The sequence below is a fragment of the Eriocheir sinensis genome, chromosome 17, assembly GCF_024679095.1.
Source record: "Eriocheir sinensis breed Jianghai 21 chromosome 17, ASM2467909v1, whole genome shotgun sequence".
Lineage (NCBI taxonomy): Eukaryota > Metazoa > Arthropoda > Malacostraca > Decapoda > Varunidae > Eriocheir > Eriocheir sinensis.
In genome coordinates, this window is record NC_066525.1 from 20,350,149 (window position 1) to 20,368,006 (window position 17,858).

Sequence of the window (17,858 nt, forward strand, 5' to 3'; positions counted from 1 at the left end):
GTACGCCCAACCGGGAGTGAGTTCACGGTTATCTGAAAGCTGGTGTCACACAGGGCTTTTTTTCTTCCCACCGAGTTGGCGCCAGAGTTACCCGTAAGCTGATGTCACACAGGGCTTTTTTCTTCCCACGTAGTTGGTGCCAGCTAGAACGACCGGCAACCCCAACTTTTCCAGGTGTACGTCACACACGGCAAAGGTCGGTTGCCCATATCCACATACATAAGGTAAACAAAGCACTTGCCCTGTATCAACATGGTGTCGCATGCTAAGGTAAGGGCTGTCATGGCTTGTGCTGCCGTTACCCAAATTGTGGACTTGTCGCTGAAGTTAAATGGAAGGAAGAAACAGTTGTGGGTGTGGCATGCCTGTGGTTCCTCCATGCCAGATCTCATTGTCACCACTGCGCGTGCGCGGCCAACCTGCCCATCTTGACTCAACCACATAAACACATGGATCAAATAACAACAAACAAACAAACAAACAAACAAACAAACACACACACACACACACACACACACACACACACCGGACTCATTAGGAACTATTGCAGATGTTTCTGACAAACAGAGATGACTTCATTATCTCTTGAGTGTGTTAGAACGTATTTGGTGAGTGGCTCACATGAACCAAACCTAGCTCTTGGCAAGAAGAGAGCAGTCGTTTTTAACACTGCTCTCTTCTTGCCATTGGGTATGTTTGGTTTGTATGAACCACTCACCAAATAAGTTCTAACACACTCTAGGAAATGGCAAAGCCATTTTTGTTTGTGAGAAACATCTGGCATGGTTCATGATGAGTCTGCGTGTGTGCGTGCATGTGTGTGTGTGTGTGTGTGTGTGTGTGTGTGTGTGTGTTTTGTTACTCGATCGGAGTTTAGATGGGTGGGTTGGCTGCTCACACACAATGGTGACTATGAATAGACTACTGGCACGGAGGAACCACAGACACACCACACATACAACAGCTTCTTCCTTTCATTTAACTGCAGGAACAAGTCAATAACTTGGGTAATGACGGTACAAGCCGCGGCAGCACTTACTTTAGCAGATGACGCCATGTTGATACAGGGCAAGTGCTTTGTTTACGTTGTGGATGTGGATACGGGCAACCGACCTTGGCCGTGTGTGACGCACACTCTGAAAAGTTGGATTTGCCGGTTGCCCAAGCTGCCGCCAACGCAGTGGGAAGAAAAGGGCTCAGTGTGACACCAGGTTACGGTCAACCGACAACTCGCTCCTGGATGGGCGCATGGGCGTTGACAGTAGCCACAACGGTTAAAAGAAAACGGTTAGTGTGATACTTCCTTAAGGCAGGGAGGCCGCTGACCGGGTGAGCGCCAGCTATGACATCATCGGACTCCCAGCGAATCACAAGCGTTTTCAGAGCTCAGCCAATCGTAAGGCTTCATCTGTGTCTTTAAAACAACCCATTCTCTCTTCCTGTTTTGTTACTTTTTCCAAGGTACATTTTTGAGATAACAAGGGAATAAAGGAGGAAAAAAATTGAGCTCCAGGGGGCAGCATAAGCCAATTAAAATGGCGCCACTATAAACAGTTGCCTGCGCCATGGCGGGCTTGAGGTCAACCATCAGGCTCAGATGGATAGTCTACCGGCGCCACAGCCCACATGTAAAATAAAAAAATAAAAAATAAATAAAAAATCCACGGGTCAGAACAGATAAGCGCCTTTTCAGTGTTTTCAATACCTCGAGGTTCACGATCCTCGAGTTTAGCGATATACCTTTGGAACGAAGCGAGCGTGATACTCGAGAGAGTACTGTATATCTACATATATATATATATATATATATATATATATATATATATATATATATATATATATATATATATATATATATATATATATATACAGTAAACCCTCTGTTATCTGGGTTAATAGAGCCAATCTGAATATGGTGTAGGTTAGGTCTACAGACCCGAAAACCCAGCTTTCGCCTACAGCATTTAATATTTCATCGATACAAACAAAGCTACTTAAGATCACGACTGTAAGCCCACGACAGCCTTCCACGCCAACGCATGCGTATATATATGAAATGAGTGCAGGGACAATATGTTATAGCCGTAAAAAAGAAAAATATGTTACGGGTTAGGCTGCATTTCAGCCGCGGTGCCGCCACCCTATCCCGCTCGCCCTGAGAATATATATCCTTATTATCTCACAAACGGAGCTACTTAAGCACACGTTCATACGCCCACGTCATCCCTTAATGCCTGCGCACACGTGGATATATGAAACGAGTGCAGGAAGGATGTATTATAGCCGTAAAAACGAAAAAAATATTTACGGGTTACGTCAAACTGTCCGCTTTGCCCCGCCGCCCCGAGGATGTTTTACCTTATTTTCTGCAATATTACATTATCTACACCAACGCCAGTGTAGGCAAGCCTTTCCCCATCCACAGTGAATGCGTGGGCGTTGTGGCGTCTCTTGAAAACGATAATTAGTGACTGTACCTAAGAAAAATTGTCGGGGTGTTGCGGGGCTGGTCAACACCCACCATGGCCCCAAGGACGCCGGTGTTCTGTTAAGATTCGCTCCTAACGGGGTAATTAACGCTTTTGCACCCTGCTGACCTATACATGTATGTATGTGTGCGTGTGTGTGTAAATAAATAAATAAATATATACAGTAAAACCCCGATTATCCGAAATGGAAGGGGGGAAGCCTCTTTCGGATAAGCCGATTTTTCGGATAATCCGGATTTATGGCCGCCATTTTGATCGCCGCCATTTTGATTTTGAAACCAAACAAACACACGCTACGTTAAACAAAGTAGTACGCTTAAAACATGTGATGTAAATGTTTTATTGTATGTTTGTCTGTGTGTCTCCTTGTCTGGACCAGTGTATGTTGATACTTGTGAGCGTTGCAGATCTGAATTGTGAATGTTGCAGAGTGCGATTGTGAATGGTTGTGCAAGCTTGCAAGTGTGACCTTGATGCATCGTGCAGGTGGAGACACAGTATGATGACTCATATTATCGCGCAACTCGTATGTTGGAAGGGGAATGTGGCATGGAGTGGAGAGGGGAGTCGTGTTTGTGTCGTTGTCTTGAGAGTACAGTGTGAGAGTAGTCGTGCAGTAGTTTGTTCGTTCGCCGCACCTACGTCCTTGCTGGGGCGAAGGTGCGGACGTGGTGTTGTTGAGAGTTTGTTTAATGTTTTTTGTCTAATACATTGATCTATTCGTTACAAGCTATTTCGGCAATACGTATTAGAAAGCATATTCATTTTAACTGTTCTTATCAATTTTAAATGTGTTAATATAGTACATAATGTAGTTACTTTTATTTATTTTTGATGTTTTATAACGTTTTAGTATAGAAAAAAAAAATTTAATTGCATTATCCAGATCAATTTCGGATAATCCGGTTTTTCGGATAATCCGCTTTCGGATAATCGGGGTTTTACTGTATATATATATATATATATATATATATATATATATATATATATATATATATATATATATATATATATATATACAGGTAACTCGCGATTTACGCGAGTTTGGTTTACGCGTTTTTGAAATAACGCGGGGTCCAAAATCCAAATAAATGTTTAATTTACACGTTTTTTTCCCGCTTATATGCGATATTTTATGGAGTGGCCACCAGTTGTCTCACGCAACTGGACTCACACGGTGCCGTGGCCACACAGCTGAGCTCAGTTCTTCCCACGCACCACTTGAACAACGATACAGTACTCACGCTGCCACGCTACTCAACAATAAGAGTGTGCAGGAACCGGTACTAGTACCGGTACTAACGGTACCAGCTATACGGTACGGTACCAGTACCAGACTGCTCGGTACCGGTACTAATACTAGCCAGTCGCTCATGGTGTCCCTCATTTCTTCCTCACACGAGTGAGGCTGAGACTGAGTGCCTGAGTGGATATCTCAGTGATATGGATATTCTCTCTCTCTCTCTCTCTCTCTCTCTCTCTCTCTCTCTCTCTCTCTCTCTCTCTCCACTGAATGAAGTGAATATTTATTTTTCGATAGAAACCTGCCTCTTGTTTGATTTACATCGTTTTGATTTACGCTACCTCTATATATATATATATATATATATATATATATATATATATATATATATATATATATATATATATATATATATATATATATATATATATATATATATATATATATATATATATATATATATATATATATATATATATATATATATATATATATATATATATATATATATACATACATACATATATATATATATATATATATATATATATATATATATATATATATATATATATATATATATATATATATATATATATATATATATATATATGGACCTGATGGAGTGCCTCCTATTGTCCTTAAAGACTGTGCCTCCGTGCTGTCACCCTGCCTGGTCAAACTCTTTCGACTCTGCCTGTCAACATCTACCTTTCCTTCCTGCTGGAAGTATGCCTTCATACAGCCTGTGCCTAAGAAGGGTGACCGTTCCAATCCCTCAAACTACCATCCTATAGCTTTACTTTCTTGTCTATCTAAAGCTTTTGAATCAATCCTTAACCGGAAGATTCAAAAGCACCTTTCCACTTCTGACCTTCTATCTGATTGCCAGTATGGGTTCCGCAAGGGGTGTTCTACTGGTGATCTCCTAGCCTTCATAACTGACTCTTGGTCATCCTCTCTTAGCCATTTCGGTGAAACCTTTGCTATTGCGCTGGACATATCAAAAGCTTTTGATAGGGTCTGGCACAAATCTTTCTTTTCAAAACTACCCTCCTATGCTCTCAATCCTTCTCTCTGTACCTTTATCTCCAGTTTCCTTTCTGACCGTTCTATTTCTGCTGTGGTAGACGGTCACTGTTCTTCCTCTAAACCTATTAACAGTGTTGTCCCACAGGGTTCTGTCCTATCTCCCACTCTCTTTCTGTTGTTCATTGATGATCTTCTTTCCAAAACGAACTGTCCAATCCATTCCTATGCCGATGATTCCACTCTGCATTACTCAACTTCTTTTAATAGAAGACCCACCCTACAGGAACTTAACGACTCAAGGCTGGAGGCTGCATAACGCTTAGCCTCAGACCTTACTATTATTTCCGATTGGGGCAAGAGGAACCTGGTGTCCTTCAACGCCTCAAATACACAGTTTCTCCACCTATCCACTCGACACAATCTTCCAAACTACTATCCCCTATTCTTTGACAACACCCAGCTATCACCTTCCTCAACACTAAACATCCTCAGTCTATCCTTAACTCAAAATCTCAACTGGAAACTTCATATCTCATCTCTTACTAAATCAGCTTCCTCGAGGCTGGGCGTTCTGTACCATCTCCGCCAGTTCTTCTCCCCGCACAGTTGCTGTCCATTTACAGGGGCCTTGTCTGCCCTCGTATGGAGTATGCATCTCATGTTTGGGGAAGGTCCACTCACACAGCTCTCCTTGACACAGTGGAATCAAAGGCTCTTCGTCTCATCAGCTCTCCTCCTCATACTGATAGTCTTCTACCTCTCAAATTCCGCTGCCATGTTGCCTCTCTTTCTATCTTCTATCGATATTTCCACACTGACTGCTCTTCTGAACTTGCTAACTGCATGCCTCCCCCCCTCCCGAGGCCCCGCTGCACAAGACTTGCTACTCATGCTTATCCCTATACTGTCCAAACCCCTTATGCAAGAGTTAACCAGCATCTCCACTCTTTCATCCCTCAAGCTGGTAAACTCTGGAACAATCTTCCTTCATCTGCATTTCCTCCTGCCTATGACTTGAGCTCTTTCAAGAGGAGGGTATCAGGACACCTCTCCTCCCGAAATTGACCCCTGATTTCGAACACTCCTTTAACCTCTGTTCTGAAGCAGTAAGTAGCGGGCCGTTTTTTTTTTTTTTTTTTTTTTTTTTTTTTTTCATTATGCCCTTGCACTGTCTCCATAGCTGTAAAAAAATATTTAAAAAATAAAAAAATACAGTACCCTCTCGAGTTTTGCGCTTGCTTCATTCCGAAGGTATAGCGCTAAACTCGAGGATCGCGAAACTCGAGATATTGAAATACATGAAAAAGTGCGTATTGGTTCCGGCCCATGGAAAAAAAATACTTTTTCTTTTTCAACTTTACTCCCTTGATATCACAATTTTTTTGACTTTACTCTCTTGTTATCTTAAAATAGTACTAGGGAGAAAATGGTGAGTGAGAACAGGTCATTCTGAAGCCGCAGTTGAAGGCGGTTGCCTAACAATTGTCTGGCAGTTCTGAATACACGCTTGTGATCCATGTGGTGTCGTCTGCTAAAGTAAGGGTGGTTGCTCGCAGTCACCCATGGTACTGTTGGACAAACCTAAAGCTTCTGGTAGTTTTCTGTGAGTTATGGTATAATCTGCTAACTTTTTCTGTTATAAATCATTAAATCACTTATATCATGATTGACTTTTCAATGCCTATTGAACGTAAACCGCCGCCACAATCGCAAAATAGCTCGCAGAGAGGTTCAACTTGCTTACTGCTTCCATATTTCCCTCACCGCTCACGAAGACCACAAGCGGACAAAAGAGAACAAATCCAGGAAAATTAACACTTTTAATGCTGTGTATTCCCACACCGCGCATGCATGGTGGACAGCAGAATGACTAATTTCATCAGGGAGATATTTCTCGCAACACCGGCCAGTGTATAGTGGACCTTCTTCTTCTTTTGACCAGTAATGTTTTGTATCGCTTCTTAGGTCCTCCTTCTCCATACTTTTATACTTCACAACATGCACTTAGGGCCACTTTCACAGTCATTTTGTTTGTTTTGATTGTTATCAGTGGCGGGGATCGCCGCTCTAGTATTTCCACATGAAACTGGCCGATGGGTAGTGATGTGATGTGATGGTGTCGGAGGTATTGTCTTTACAACGGCACCTCGTGGCGACTGCGGGGCTAGCCTCGCCCTGCACCTTACCACACACTCTCAACACCTGTCACTTTCTCTGCAGCCACCACTACCCCATAGGCCAGTTTCACGTGGAAAACTATAGCGTCGATCGCCGCCATTGGTAACGATCAAAACAAACAGTGACTGTGAAAGCGGCCCTTATTTACTTAACAGTACGCACTTATACACTTCACCCTGAACTTAGGTGTTTTTCTGTTCTTTTCTTTCCCTGATTTTGGTTTTCTGTGCCCTTTTGCTATTTTCCACTGTTACTTTTCACCATCGCTGCCATGCATTACAGGTCAAGAGAAGAAGAAGAAGAGGTAAACAACACCGGGAGATCTACAAAAAAGTTTTTTGGACTGTGGTTCCCCAGCATGGGGTGTTCTCTTATCTTGTTAATCAAGTAGTAAGCAAAGCAGCTCTGCCAGTCCATTTTACGAGTCTCTTGGTGGGCCATCTTCCACTGCTCCTCAGCCACTGCTGTCGTCTGTTTGTTTGCATGCAGCCGTTCTGTACCCACGTACCCACGCCCGTACTCACAACCGTTTTCCATTCATACAGACAACCAACAACTCGCTCCCGGTTGGGCATACAGGCAACCACGGTTGCCCATAGCCCCAATGGTTGGATACCGCCTTTTAAGGAAGTACGCAGGACGCCGACGGTAGGTAAACGTGACCCGTACATGTCAAAGCACCGCAAAACTCGTGGCAGTAATACGCGAAAGTCATGATGGTAAGAATTTAGGACTAAGCGCTAAACTCGAGGATCGCGAAACATATACATACATATATATATATATATATATATATATATATATATATATATATATATATATATATACACACACACATCGACGCCATGGTAAGCGCCCCAAACACCACACACAGCAAAGCAATGCCTGGAGATGGTAGGGCACACACGCAAAAGCAATTAACTGGGCCATGGTGAATGTAAACAATGGCATGCGGGGCGCTTGTTGTGTTGTGGTGTGCAAGGTAAAGGGAATCTCTTTGCCTTGGTGGTGTGGTACACCGCCCGGGCAGAGCTTAGAGGCATCGTGCAGCCAATGTGAACAACTTTTGGTGGCCCACGACAATTTTTTTTTTTTGGGGGGGGGGGGGGGGAAAATAATGTTTTTTAATACTCCCAGATACGGGCGATGTCGGATACGGTGCACACGGACAACTGAGGGTTTACTGTATATATATATATATATATATATATATATATATATATATATATATATATATATATATATATATATATATATATATATATATATATATATATATATATATATATATATATATATATATATATATATATATATATACAGTCACCTCCGCTGCTCATGTCTCACCATCGCTGTTTCAGATTCATGGTCAACTAATTGTGACTTCGCTACACTGCCCCAGTTTCGCATATACGCGGATGCATTGACGCTAAATAGGAAGGCAGAGAGGAGGGAGGGAGGGAGAGAGGAGGGAGGAAGGCAGAGAGGAGGGAGGGAGGGAGGCAGAGAGGAGGGGGGGAAGGGAGAGAGGAGGGAGGCGGGGCAATGGACGTTAGGTTGCTCCTGAGTGACGTCACGGTTAGACTGTGACGTCATGCTTTCCTATTGGCCAGCAGCTCACTCAGGGACGACTGCTATTGGTCGAGATTTTCTCATAGCAACATTATCCTAAAAAAAAAAAATTCACGCGCCGCCACACTGCAGTGTTGCCAGATTGGGCTACTTATCTCAAATTGGGCTACTTTTGGGTCTTCTGTGCTACTAAATTTTGACGTTTGCGACTTGCTGCTTTTTGTTTTTGCCACCGAACACGACATCAATATTACAGCCAATGGACCGTGGAGTTATTCGAGCTTTCAAAGCCCATTACACCCATATTGTGTATGATCGCGCCATCAAAGCCATCGACTCATCTACAACGGTTACTATGCTCGACTTCTGGAAAAGCTACAACATCAGGGATGGGCTAGAGGTTATCAAAGAAGCCTGGGACTGTGTGGACACGCAGACAATGAATGCCTGTTGGCACCAGCTGTGGCCGGATGTAGTGAATGACTTCCGGGGGTTCGGCATCGAGAAGGAGGTGAGGGCTATCGTGACGTTGGCCCAGAGGATCGGAGGCGAGGGTTTCACAGACATGACCGAGGAGGATGTTCACGAGCTCCTTGATTCACACAGCGAGGAGCCTAACGACGAAGAACTCCTCGACCTGGTTGACATGATGCAGCCCAGTGCACAAGGTGACGACGCCGACGACGAGGACGATGAGGAGGAGGAGCAAAAGCAACGCTCCTTGACATTAAAAGGTCTACGAGACTTTTTTCACCACACTGAATTGTTGGGTCAGCAGGCCATGGAGATGGACCCAGTGATGGATCGGGCAGCAAAATTTAAGCGTGGATTAGAAGCACTCCTTCTGCCATACAGCGAGGCATATCGTCACCTACAGGTTACTGCCAAGCAGTCCACAATCACCACATTCTTTCGGCCTAAGTCTGCTTCTGTGTCTGTCATCGCTGAGCCTCGTGCAGAGCCCCCTGTGATCGAGGAGGAGGAGGAGGAGGATGTCGACGACCCACTGTCTTGTTGACAGCACAGTGCCATACTGTGTTGTCACCACCCAGCCACCTAAGTCCAGCAGGTCCGACCCCAGGGTGAGTGTTGATTACATATTGTTGTCTAACAAGGTCTTGTCTCATTTCAGTCATTAAAAAGAATGAAAAAAACATGTTTTATATGACGTGTCAGAGGTGACTTCCCCAAATGCATACTTTCCCATAGGGTTATATAGTATATATATATATATATATATATATATATATATATATATATATATATATATATATATATATATATATATATATATATATATATATATATATATATATATATATATATATATATATATATATATATATATATATATATATATATATATATATATATATATATATATATATATATATATATATATATATATATATATATATATATATATATATATATATATATATATATATATATATATATATATATATATATATATATATATATATATATATATATATATATATATATATATATATATATATATATATATATATATATATATATATATATATATATATATATATATATATATATATATATATATATATATATATATATATATATATATATATATATATATATGCATTTTATTCAAATAAAGAAAGTTGTTTTTAGCATTGCAGAATATCCGTTAGGCACATTGTCCGTATGTATAAGGTTCGGTAGGCACACTGTCTGTAGGCAAACTGTCCAGCCACTGTCTGCCTCCTTTGTTATAAAAAATATTAAATTACATTCTTTTGCCTTCACTACATACACACTTATTCTAGATACTGTACACTTGATTTTACATGTCACATTACCTTTTTTTGCTTCCCCATAGCTCTAGCTATTGACATCCAATGCTCAGGGCCAAGGGAGCTGTAGTTGGGAAGCACAGTGCTGTCTTGGACCAGCTGTGAGGCCACGGGGAGTGTGGGCATGAAGAGTGATTCTGTCTCTTCTGTGTCTTTATCCTCTTTCTCCTCATTGCTGTCGATTGTCCAGAAGCTCCTCTTTAACTTGGAGGCCTGCCATAAATGTTGAAAGTCTTACATTACTACCAATCTCCTTATATACAACTGACCTCCATACATCACTCAACTAGGAATAAAAAATAATAAGTGAATGAATACATCAACTTATATCAATTATACATTCATGAATATTCGAAATATATGTAAATCTATTAATCAATTGATTTTTTTTTTTTTTCTATATATATCTAGTAAAGTATATAGTATACCTTTGATGTGATGACTGCACCACTAATGTTGGTGCTGGTGACAGTTGCTGGCCTCTCTGGAGCAGTGGCTGCAGTCTCCTGTGGGATGAATGAATGAACGAATGAAAGAAGGAATAGAGAGGTAAATGAATTAATAAGTAATGAATGACAGAAAAGACAGAAAACTGGAGGAAACAAAATGAGATATATGCTGCTTAGTAATGATTAGTGGTTTAATAGTCAGGCTTTTCATGCTGGGAAGTGATGCTAATTCAAATAGTTACAACTGGAAGAAGGAAGTGGAGGAGCAAAACATTAAAAAAACTTTCACAATGATGGAAATATAGTTGATCACAGAGCACCCACCGTTATGCCAGATTCTTGCAGGCTGGTCTTGGCAGCCCTTGCGGCAGGGGAGCTGGAGGACCGCTGGGGGAGGGCTGGCAGGAGATCCCACATGTCCTCAGGGTCAGGTTCCTCCTCCGTTTGACCGTCCACTGGTACCCTGGTTGAGGCCGAAGTCATCCTCTCTGGAACATTCTTCATGATGGAGTTACTGATGAGGCCTTGGATGTAGGAGCTGCTAGTGGTCAGGGTTCGCTGGTGTCCACCTGCAGCTCTCCTAATGATGGGTCTACCCTGCACCCCCTTTGTGCTCTGGCTGTTTTCAGAATTTGTGTTGTCTTTCTTGTCTTCTGACATGGGCACAGGCTTGGGCGGTTCCATAATAAGGATGTCATCGTCACAATCGAATATAACTTTGCTCACTGACTCTCTGTGCTTTGGTCTGTAATTCCTCCTTTTCAGCCTTTCTCGTGTCCGATGGAGGAAGCTCTTCTTTTTCTGGGTTGCATTAAATTCTGAAATCATGTCATCTTCATCACTATCAGTAAGCCATCTGTCTTCATACTGTGACTCTGACTCTGACCCATCAGAAGAAAGACTTCTGTCAGAGACTTCTAGGTCACGTGCTTTTTTTGGCTGATTTGGTGATTCACCGGTGTTAGGTTCATGCTGCATAAACTGACCTGTAACTTTATCTGTTCGTGCATCTGGATCAACATGTAATCTCTTCTGCACATTGCCTTCACTGCTGGGAACAATGCCGCTATTCTGCCCAGGTGACAACATGGCATCTATAGCCAGGTGTGTTGCAACAGAAGCCTTAGCGGGCACGCTTGACTCATTCCTTTGTCTCTTCAGTGACTTGACTGCATTTGAGATGTGCTCCCTTTTTCGTCTGTTATTCTGTCCCCTCTTTTTCACTGTAGGATGTTCAACAGTTGACTCAGACTGTTGCATCGCCTTATGATGGAGTGAGGATTCAGTTCTTGTGCTACTCCTTGCTTTCTTATCCACTGTCTGCTGTTTTTCTATGTTTTTTTTCTCTTTTTCTTTGTTGTTAGTTTTTTTAGCTGTTTGATCTACCTTTTTTCTTTTCTCTATGTTAGTAATTTTGTTGACAGTTTGTTCTACTTGTGTGTTTGCTTCCATGTTCCTGCCAGTATGAGTTCTTGTACTCTGTTTTCTTCCTTGGGCTTTTTTCTTCTCTTTTTTGGAAGTCTTTCCTGTAGTTGCTTCTGTTTCTTTGCCAGAACTACTTTCACTGGGCGAGTTTTGATTTACCATGATAAGCATCGTGTCCATGGTGTCAAGGAGGCAGATTATATACTTCCCATATTCAACCCTATGCAGAATACCAGCAGTCCCTCCCACTGCCTCCTTCACCAACTTCACAATACCATTAATGCTCTCTTGAGGTCTTTGCTCCTCCTCTTCTGCACCTCTAATACTGCACAGTGTCCTGGTTTCATTTGTTTTATTTACAGACTGGATGCCCTCCCTGCCCCCACCAAGTCTTCTCAGCACTACACTACAGTCTTGAGTGTGGATCTTAAGAGTCCCTGTTGCTTTCTGTTTGAATGGTCTGCCTCTCTTTTGTGGCACATTGTTTTCATCAGATGACCTTTTGTTTGAGGTTTTGCCCTTGGTGGGGTTCAGACTCAACGTTTTATTCTTCTTGGGTGGCCTGCCTCTCCGTTTGGGTTCTTTGTTTTCATCAGATGATCTTTTGTTTGAGGTTCCGTCCTTGGTGGGGTTCACACTCAATGTTTTATTCTTCTTGGGTGGCCTGCCTCTCCGTTTGGGTTCTTTGTTTTCATCAGGTGACCTTTTGTTTGAGGTTCCGTCCTTGGTGGGGTTCAGACTCAACGTTTTATTCTTCTTGGGTGGCCTGCCCCTCCGTTTGGGTTCACTGTTTTCATCAGATGACCTTTTGTTTGAGGTTCCGTCCTTGGTGGGGTTCAGACTCAATGTTTTATTCTTCTTGGGTGGCCTGCCCCTCCGTTTGGGTTCATTCCTTGGGTTGTTCTGTCTCAGATTTCCTTGACTCTCTGCTGCCACTTTTGCTTTGGGCTGTCTACCTCTCTTCCTTGATGTATCACCCTCAACGCTCACCTTCTGCACTGACTTTTGTTTGGGCAATCTACATCTTTTCTTTGATATATTACCCTCATCATTCACCTCCAGCACTGACTTTCTTTTGGGAGGTCTACCTCTTCTTCTAGGTAAGTTGCTCACATCTGAAAGCCTGTCCTGCACAGAAAGCTTCCTCAAATCAGCAGTTTTGTTTTGGGAAAGGCTTACTTCATCCACAGGTGCTTTTGCTTTCTTTCGAGACTTGTTTTCATCAGATGACCCCACTGTGTTTGTAATAAGATTATCAAAAAGTTTTCTCTTTTTATGCAATCTGGTGGGTAAATTCACCCTGGCATGGTAATGAGAGCCATCCCAAGTGGGGTCATCCTCATCAACCTCATTATCCTCTATCTCCTCACATATAAAGTCATCACTTAACCCAAGCTGTTGTTTCCTCCTCTGCAGTGATTCCTCCACTTCTCTAACAAGATCATCCTCATCACAACATGAATCTTGCCTCAATGAGATCGCTGGGGAGACAGTGCTGGTTTTTATGGTTGCATCTGTCCTGGAAAGGTTCTTCTGGGGGTATAAGGGAGTTGAACTTGGTTTGTTTTTGCTGTTGTGTGGAGACTGGTAGGGACATTCATCTAGTGGAGGAGGAAGTCCGTGTGCCAGGGAAATGTACCGCTCAATAACCTGGTTGAATGCTGTTTTATTCCTGTTGAGGATATCACGGTGCAATGCCTCTGTCTGAAACTGAAATTGTAATAGAATTAGAGAATATATATGCCAGTCAGTTTTTAACATAAGTCTACATACAGCAATATATTGAAGGTAATAATAAAGTTCTCATATCCATTTCTTTCTCATCCATCTTCCCATATTCAGTCCATGCCAAAGTTATCAATAAGGCAAAATTCTAAAATTTTCAGCATGTTACATTTACTGAGCCTCAAACCATTTGTGCTGACTAGTTTATATATATATATAAAAAAGAATACAGTAAACTCTATAAGTCACACTTCTATACTCCAGATATTGGATACGGTGTTAATGAGTTTTTCACTAGTGTCACCGACAAGTCAGACGGATGCATACAAAAGCAAATGAGACCAAAAGTGCTCAGTGATATGTTTTCCCAAAAGACAAACACTTTTCACTGGTCAATCAGTGAGTAGTAGCCACAGCACCACAGCAGTCAAATTCCCGTAGGAATTTTTTTTGAAGAATTGAGACCCAGAAAGTTGGTGTTGTATAAAGAAATATTTATTTTCTTGTCATTTCACATTAAATAAAAACTGAAAATGACATAAGGCAAGGGAAAGAAGGGAAGATGCTGCATTTTCTAAAGACATTTCGCATCTTTTTGATCCTAGGCAGCGTTGTCCATCTATTTTGTAGCTGTGACTTTAATCCCGGAGCAGTGCTGTTTTTTTGTATGCTGGTGAATTTCTTGCATCATCTCTTAACATAATCATCATGTGCAGGTGAGGAAATGTATATTTTTACAATATTATAGTTGACATCAATCTAAAACAAGGAGAAAATTAGAGTTGGCTCAGAACTCATATACATGCAAACTGTAAACATAACTCTTGCCACACAGAAAGCATCTGCCGCTGGATGAGGGGCATATACAAAGGATTAAGCACAGGTGATCTGTATTCTGTAGTCATCCTCTAGGAACAAATCGTCAAATTCCTCCATCTTCCTACTTCCGATAGTGTGCACTCTGTACTTGAATCTGAAGTGATGTACATGGCATTTTTTCCTGGGCGGTGGTGCCTGTCGTCTGGCAGCAGGGCTGTAATTCATTTTCAGCACTAACGCTGTGTTGTATGCTTCCATTTGACTTGTCAGTGACATTACTGAAATGCTTTTAAATTAGACTCTTTCAGGGGTACAGAGACATATCCATAAATCAGACCAAAATCCCTCACAAAGCCATGTTAGGGAATAATCTAGTTCTAGTAAATTACCATGCAGAGAACCACCAACATGCCAGCATCTCTCCCCCATGGACACCACCCCAAGCACCACCAACACCACATTCTCAAACTAACAGAACTCCACCTTAACCTATCAGATACTATCCTGCTGTTATAAAAATAGTAGCCAATCTCCATTTACTTATTAAAACCTCAGAAACAACTGACTTGCAATGGAAATTGTGACCAGAGTGATGAGTGACACATTAAAATCTTTCAGATAAATATTGTGTCAATCAATGGAATGATTTTAAATATAATTTTTTAGCATTAACCAGTAAGAGGTCAACCACGTACATGTACGTGAAACCCGTGGTTACTATGTGTGGTCAATCACGTATAAGTACGTTCTTCCCTTTCTTGTTTTCTACGCATCTGAAATTCCCTCTTGCTACACTAATTATGTTCCTCGAAGTGACTAGCATATATCAGCACAGTTTCCCACCATTTTGACACATGGGTAAGCCACCACCCCACCCCCTCCCTCCCGCTTCCCGCCGCCCCACCTTGGCGCCAAGCCGGGCCCGTCACTTGCCTCTGGCTCTGAGTTACGATGGCAGGCAGGCGTCTCCGCTCTCTAACATCCGCTGAAATTATTGACCAATTATCTTTTGAGGAATCTTGTTTATCAAAACAGTGATATCAGCATTGATGATGATGATGCTGATCCTGACTATGTATTTGATTAGCAAATGGAGAAGGAGGAGGATGAACTTGAGGCAGAATACTTTGGTGTGTTCCCGCCACCTCCACACACTCCACCCTCTCCCACTGCTGGGCCGTCAAATGCCTCTACCTTATGAGCCCCTTCCACTACATCTGACTGGCTGTATGCACCCAGCATGAGGAAGAAAAGAAGGGAGTCTATGCTATATTCATGTGGAAGGCAACATTCATCTGTTGTCCCAAGTGAAGATGATGATAATGAGTTTGATGACCTCAAGTAGAAGTACATCCATACAGCAGCCCGGCATTGATGAGACACGCGGCACACGGGCAAACATAACTCGCCCTTTGTTATCCACCCGCCACAAAACGCCACTTTGCCGGGATAGGGGAAGGGTGTCTGCTGCACCTAACCCAGTTAGGCCTGCTGGCAGATGGGACTGGATAGATGGGACAGATTTTGAGCCACAAGTTTACAATTTTGACGAGTCAAGCTCAGGAATAAAAGTGCGAGCACTCAGAGCAGATAGCCGAGTGTGAATTTTACAATTATTTCTGGGATGAAAACATCTTGGAAACAATTGTAACTGAGTCAAACTGCTACGTGCATTTCATGAGAGGAGGGAAAGTGTTGAGTCCTGAGTCTCATGAACATCAGTGGTATGATGTTACAGTACCTGAGATGGTGTTTTTGGCTCTGGTGATGCTCATGGGAGTGGTCAAGAAAAACAACTACAGGGATTATTGGACTACCAACCCTGTAGCCAAGACACCAATTTTCAGCAAGGTCATGCCAGTGAACAGATTCGTCAATATATTGCGAGCACTTCACTTCACTGATAACTTGGAGGCATAAAAAAACAAAATACCTGAAAAAATTAACAAGATTCGAACTGTCTTTGATCATCTGAGAAGGAAATTCAAGGAGGCTTTTTATTCCTACAAAAACTAGGGATGTACCGATACCAAAATTTTGACCGATACTGATACCGATACCAATACCCCAATATTTGACTGATACTGATACCCCAATATTTGACTGATACCGATACCTGTGCACTGATTTTTTTATACAACAATTCCAGCAGCTAAAGGGCAACATCTAATGTTAAGAAAAAAAATACCCACTATTCGTTGTTCCACCATAGAAGGGAAGTGTTAACCCTTTCCTTGCACGCAGCGTGGACGCAACTATCCCCTCAGGCGCAGTCCGGCAGCCCAATGGGGGGTCTCTTTTAACCTCTGTATCTCAAAAACTATTCATCACAGCTAAAAACCAAAAACACCATTGGAAAGAGGAGGTCCAGATCTATAGGAGTCGGTTATGTATGCCTCTCTTGCGAATGTACATGCACATTCAGGGAGTGCTGAATGTTATCACTTACGTCAGTCAGCCATATTGAGGGAACTGCGGACATCTTTTCTTCAGATTCTGGCAAGGGAGCATTGCCAACTGCAATATTTACAACTATTTAGTCAAAGAATCAGTCAGTGATAGGTGAAGCTATGCAAAAATGCTGCTATATTGGGCAAGAACATCCACCAGTTACTCGTCCGTAGATTTGCCGCGCTGGGCTGATATGATTTTCCACCAAATTTAGTGAAGAATCCACTCAATTGGCAATCCTGTGTTGTAAGAATTAGTGTTGGAACACTTTCATACGCGAGCGTTTAGTGCCACCAGCAAATACGCCTAACGCCTGCTGCAGGCGTTTAGCAATGAAAGGGTTAATACCATGAGTTTCGACAAGGGGCGAGGGAGGAGGCGCCTCATGAGGTCTAGCTGACTATGACTGTGACTGTGAAGAAAACCCCAGACCCTGGCAGTGTGCCCCGTTGCGGGGCGACCGTCTGACTGACTGAGGCAGGCAAACGAGGCGAGTGGAGGGGCTCCGCCAATCCCACGCCGAAGTTACTAGTACTAAACCTGTATTGTACGCGTCCGAGGTACCAAAGGCTAAACGTACTGTATACTAAGTATTATATAACTGTATTCAAAGTAATATGAACCTTATCGTTTAAAGTGA

At 42.2% G+C, this 17,858-nt stretch overlaps 1 protein-coding gene across 5 annotated transcripts in view; it reads right to left on the reverse strand.

Moving 5' to 3' along the window:
* LOC127000075 (uncharacterized) overlaps positions 1-17,858 on the reverse strand; it is an 87,080-nt gene that overhangs the window by 9,547 nt on the left and 59,675 nt on the right. For 4 of the 5 annotated variants that reach the window (XM_050863495.1, XM_050863492.1, XM_050863493.1 and 1 more), the window contains 3 exons: positions 11,123-13,933; positions 10,778-10,855; positions 10,356-10,562 (listed from right to left, as the gene is read on the reverse strand). In XM_050863495.1, the coding sequence (XP_050719452.1) occupies positions 10,356-10,562; positions 10,778-10,855; positions 11,123-13,933 (3,096 nt within the window). The remainder of the gene's footprint in view (positions 1-10,355; positions 10,563-10,777; positions 10,856-11,122; positions 13,934-17,858) is intronic. The other variant, XM_050863494.1, reaches the window with a different exon arrangement.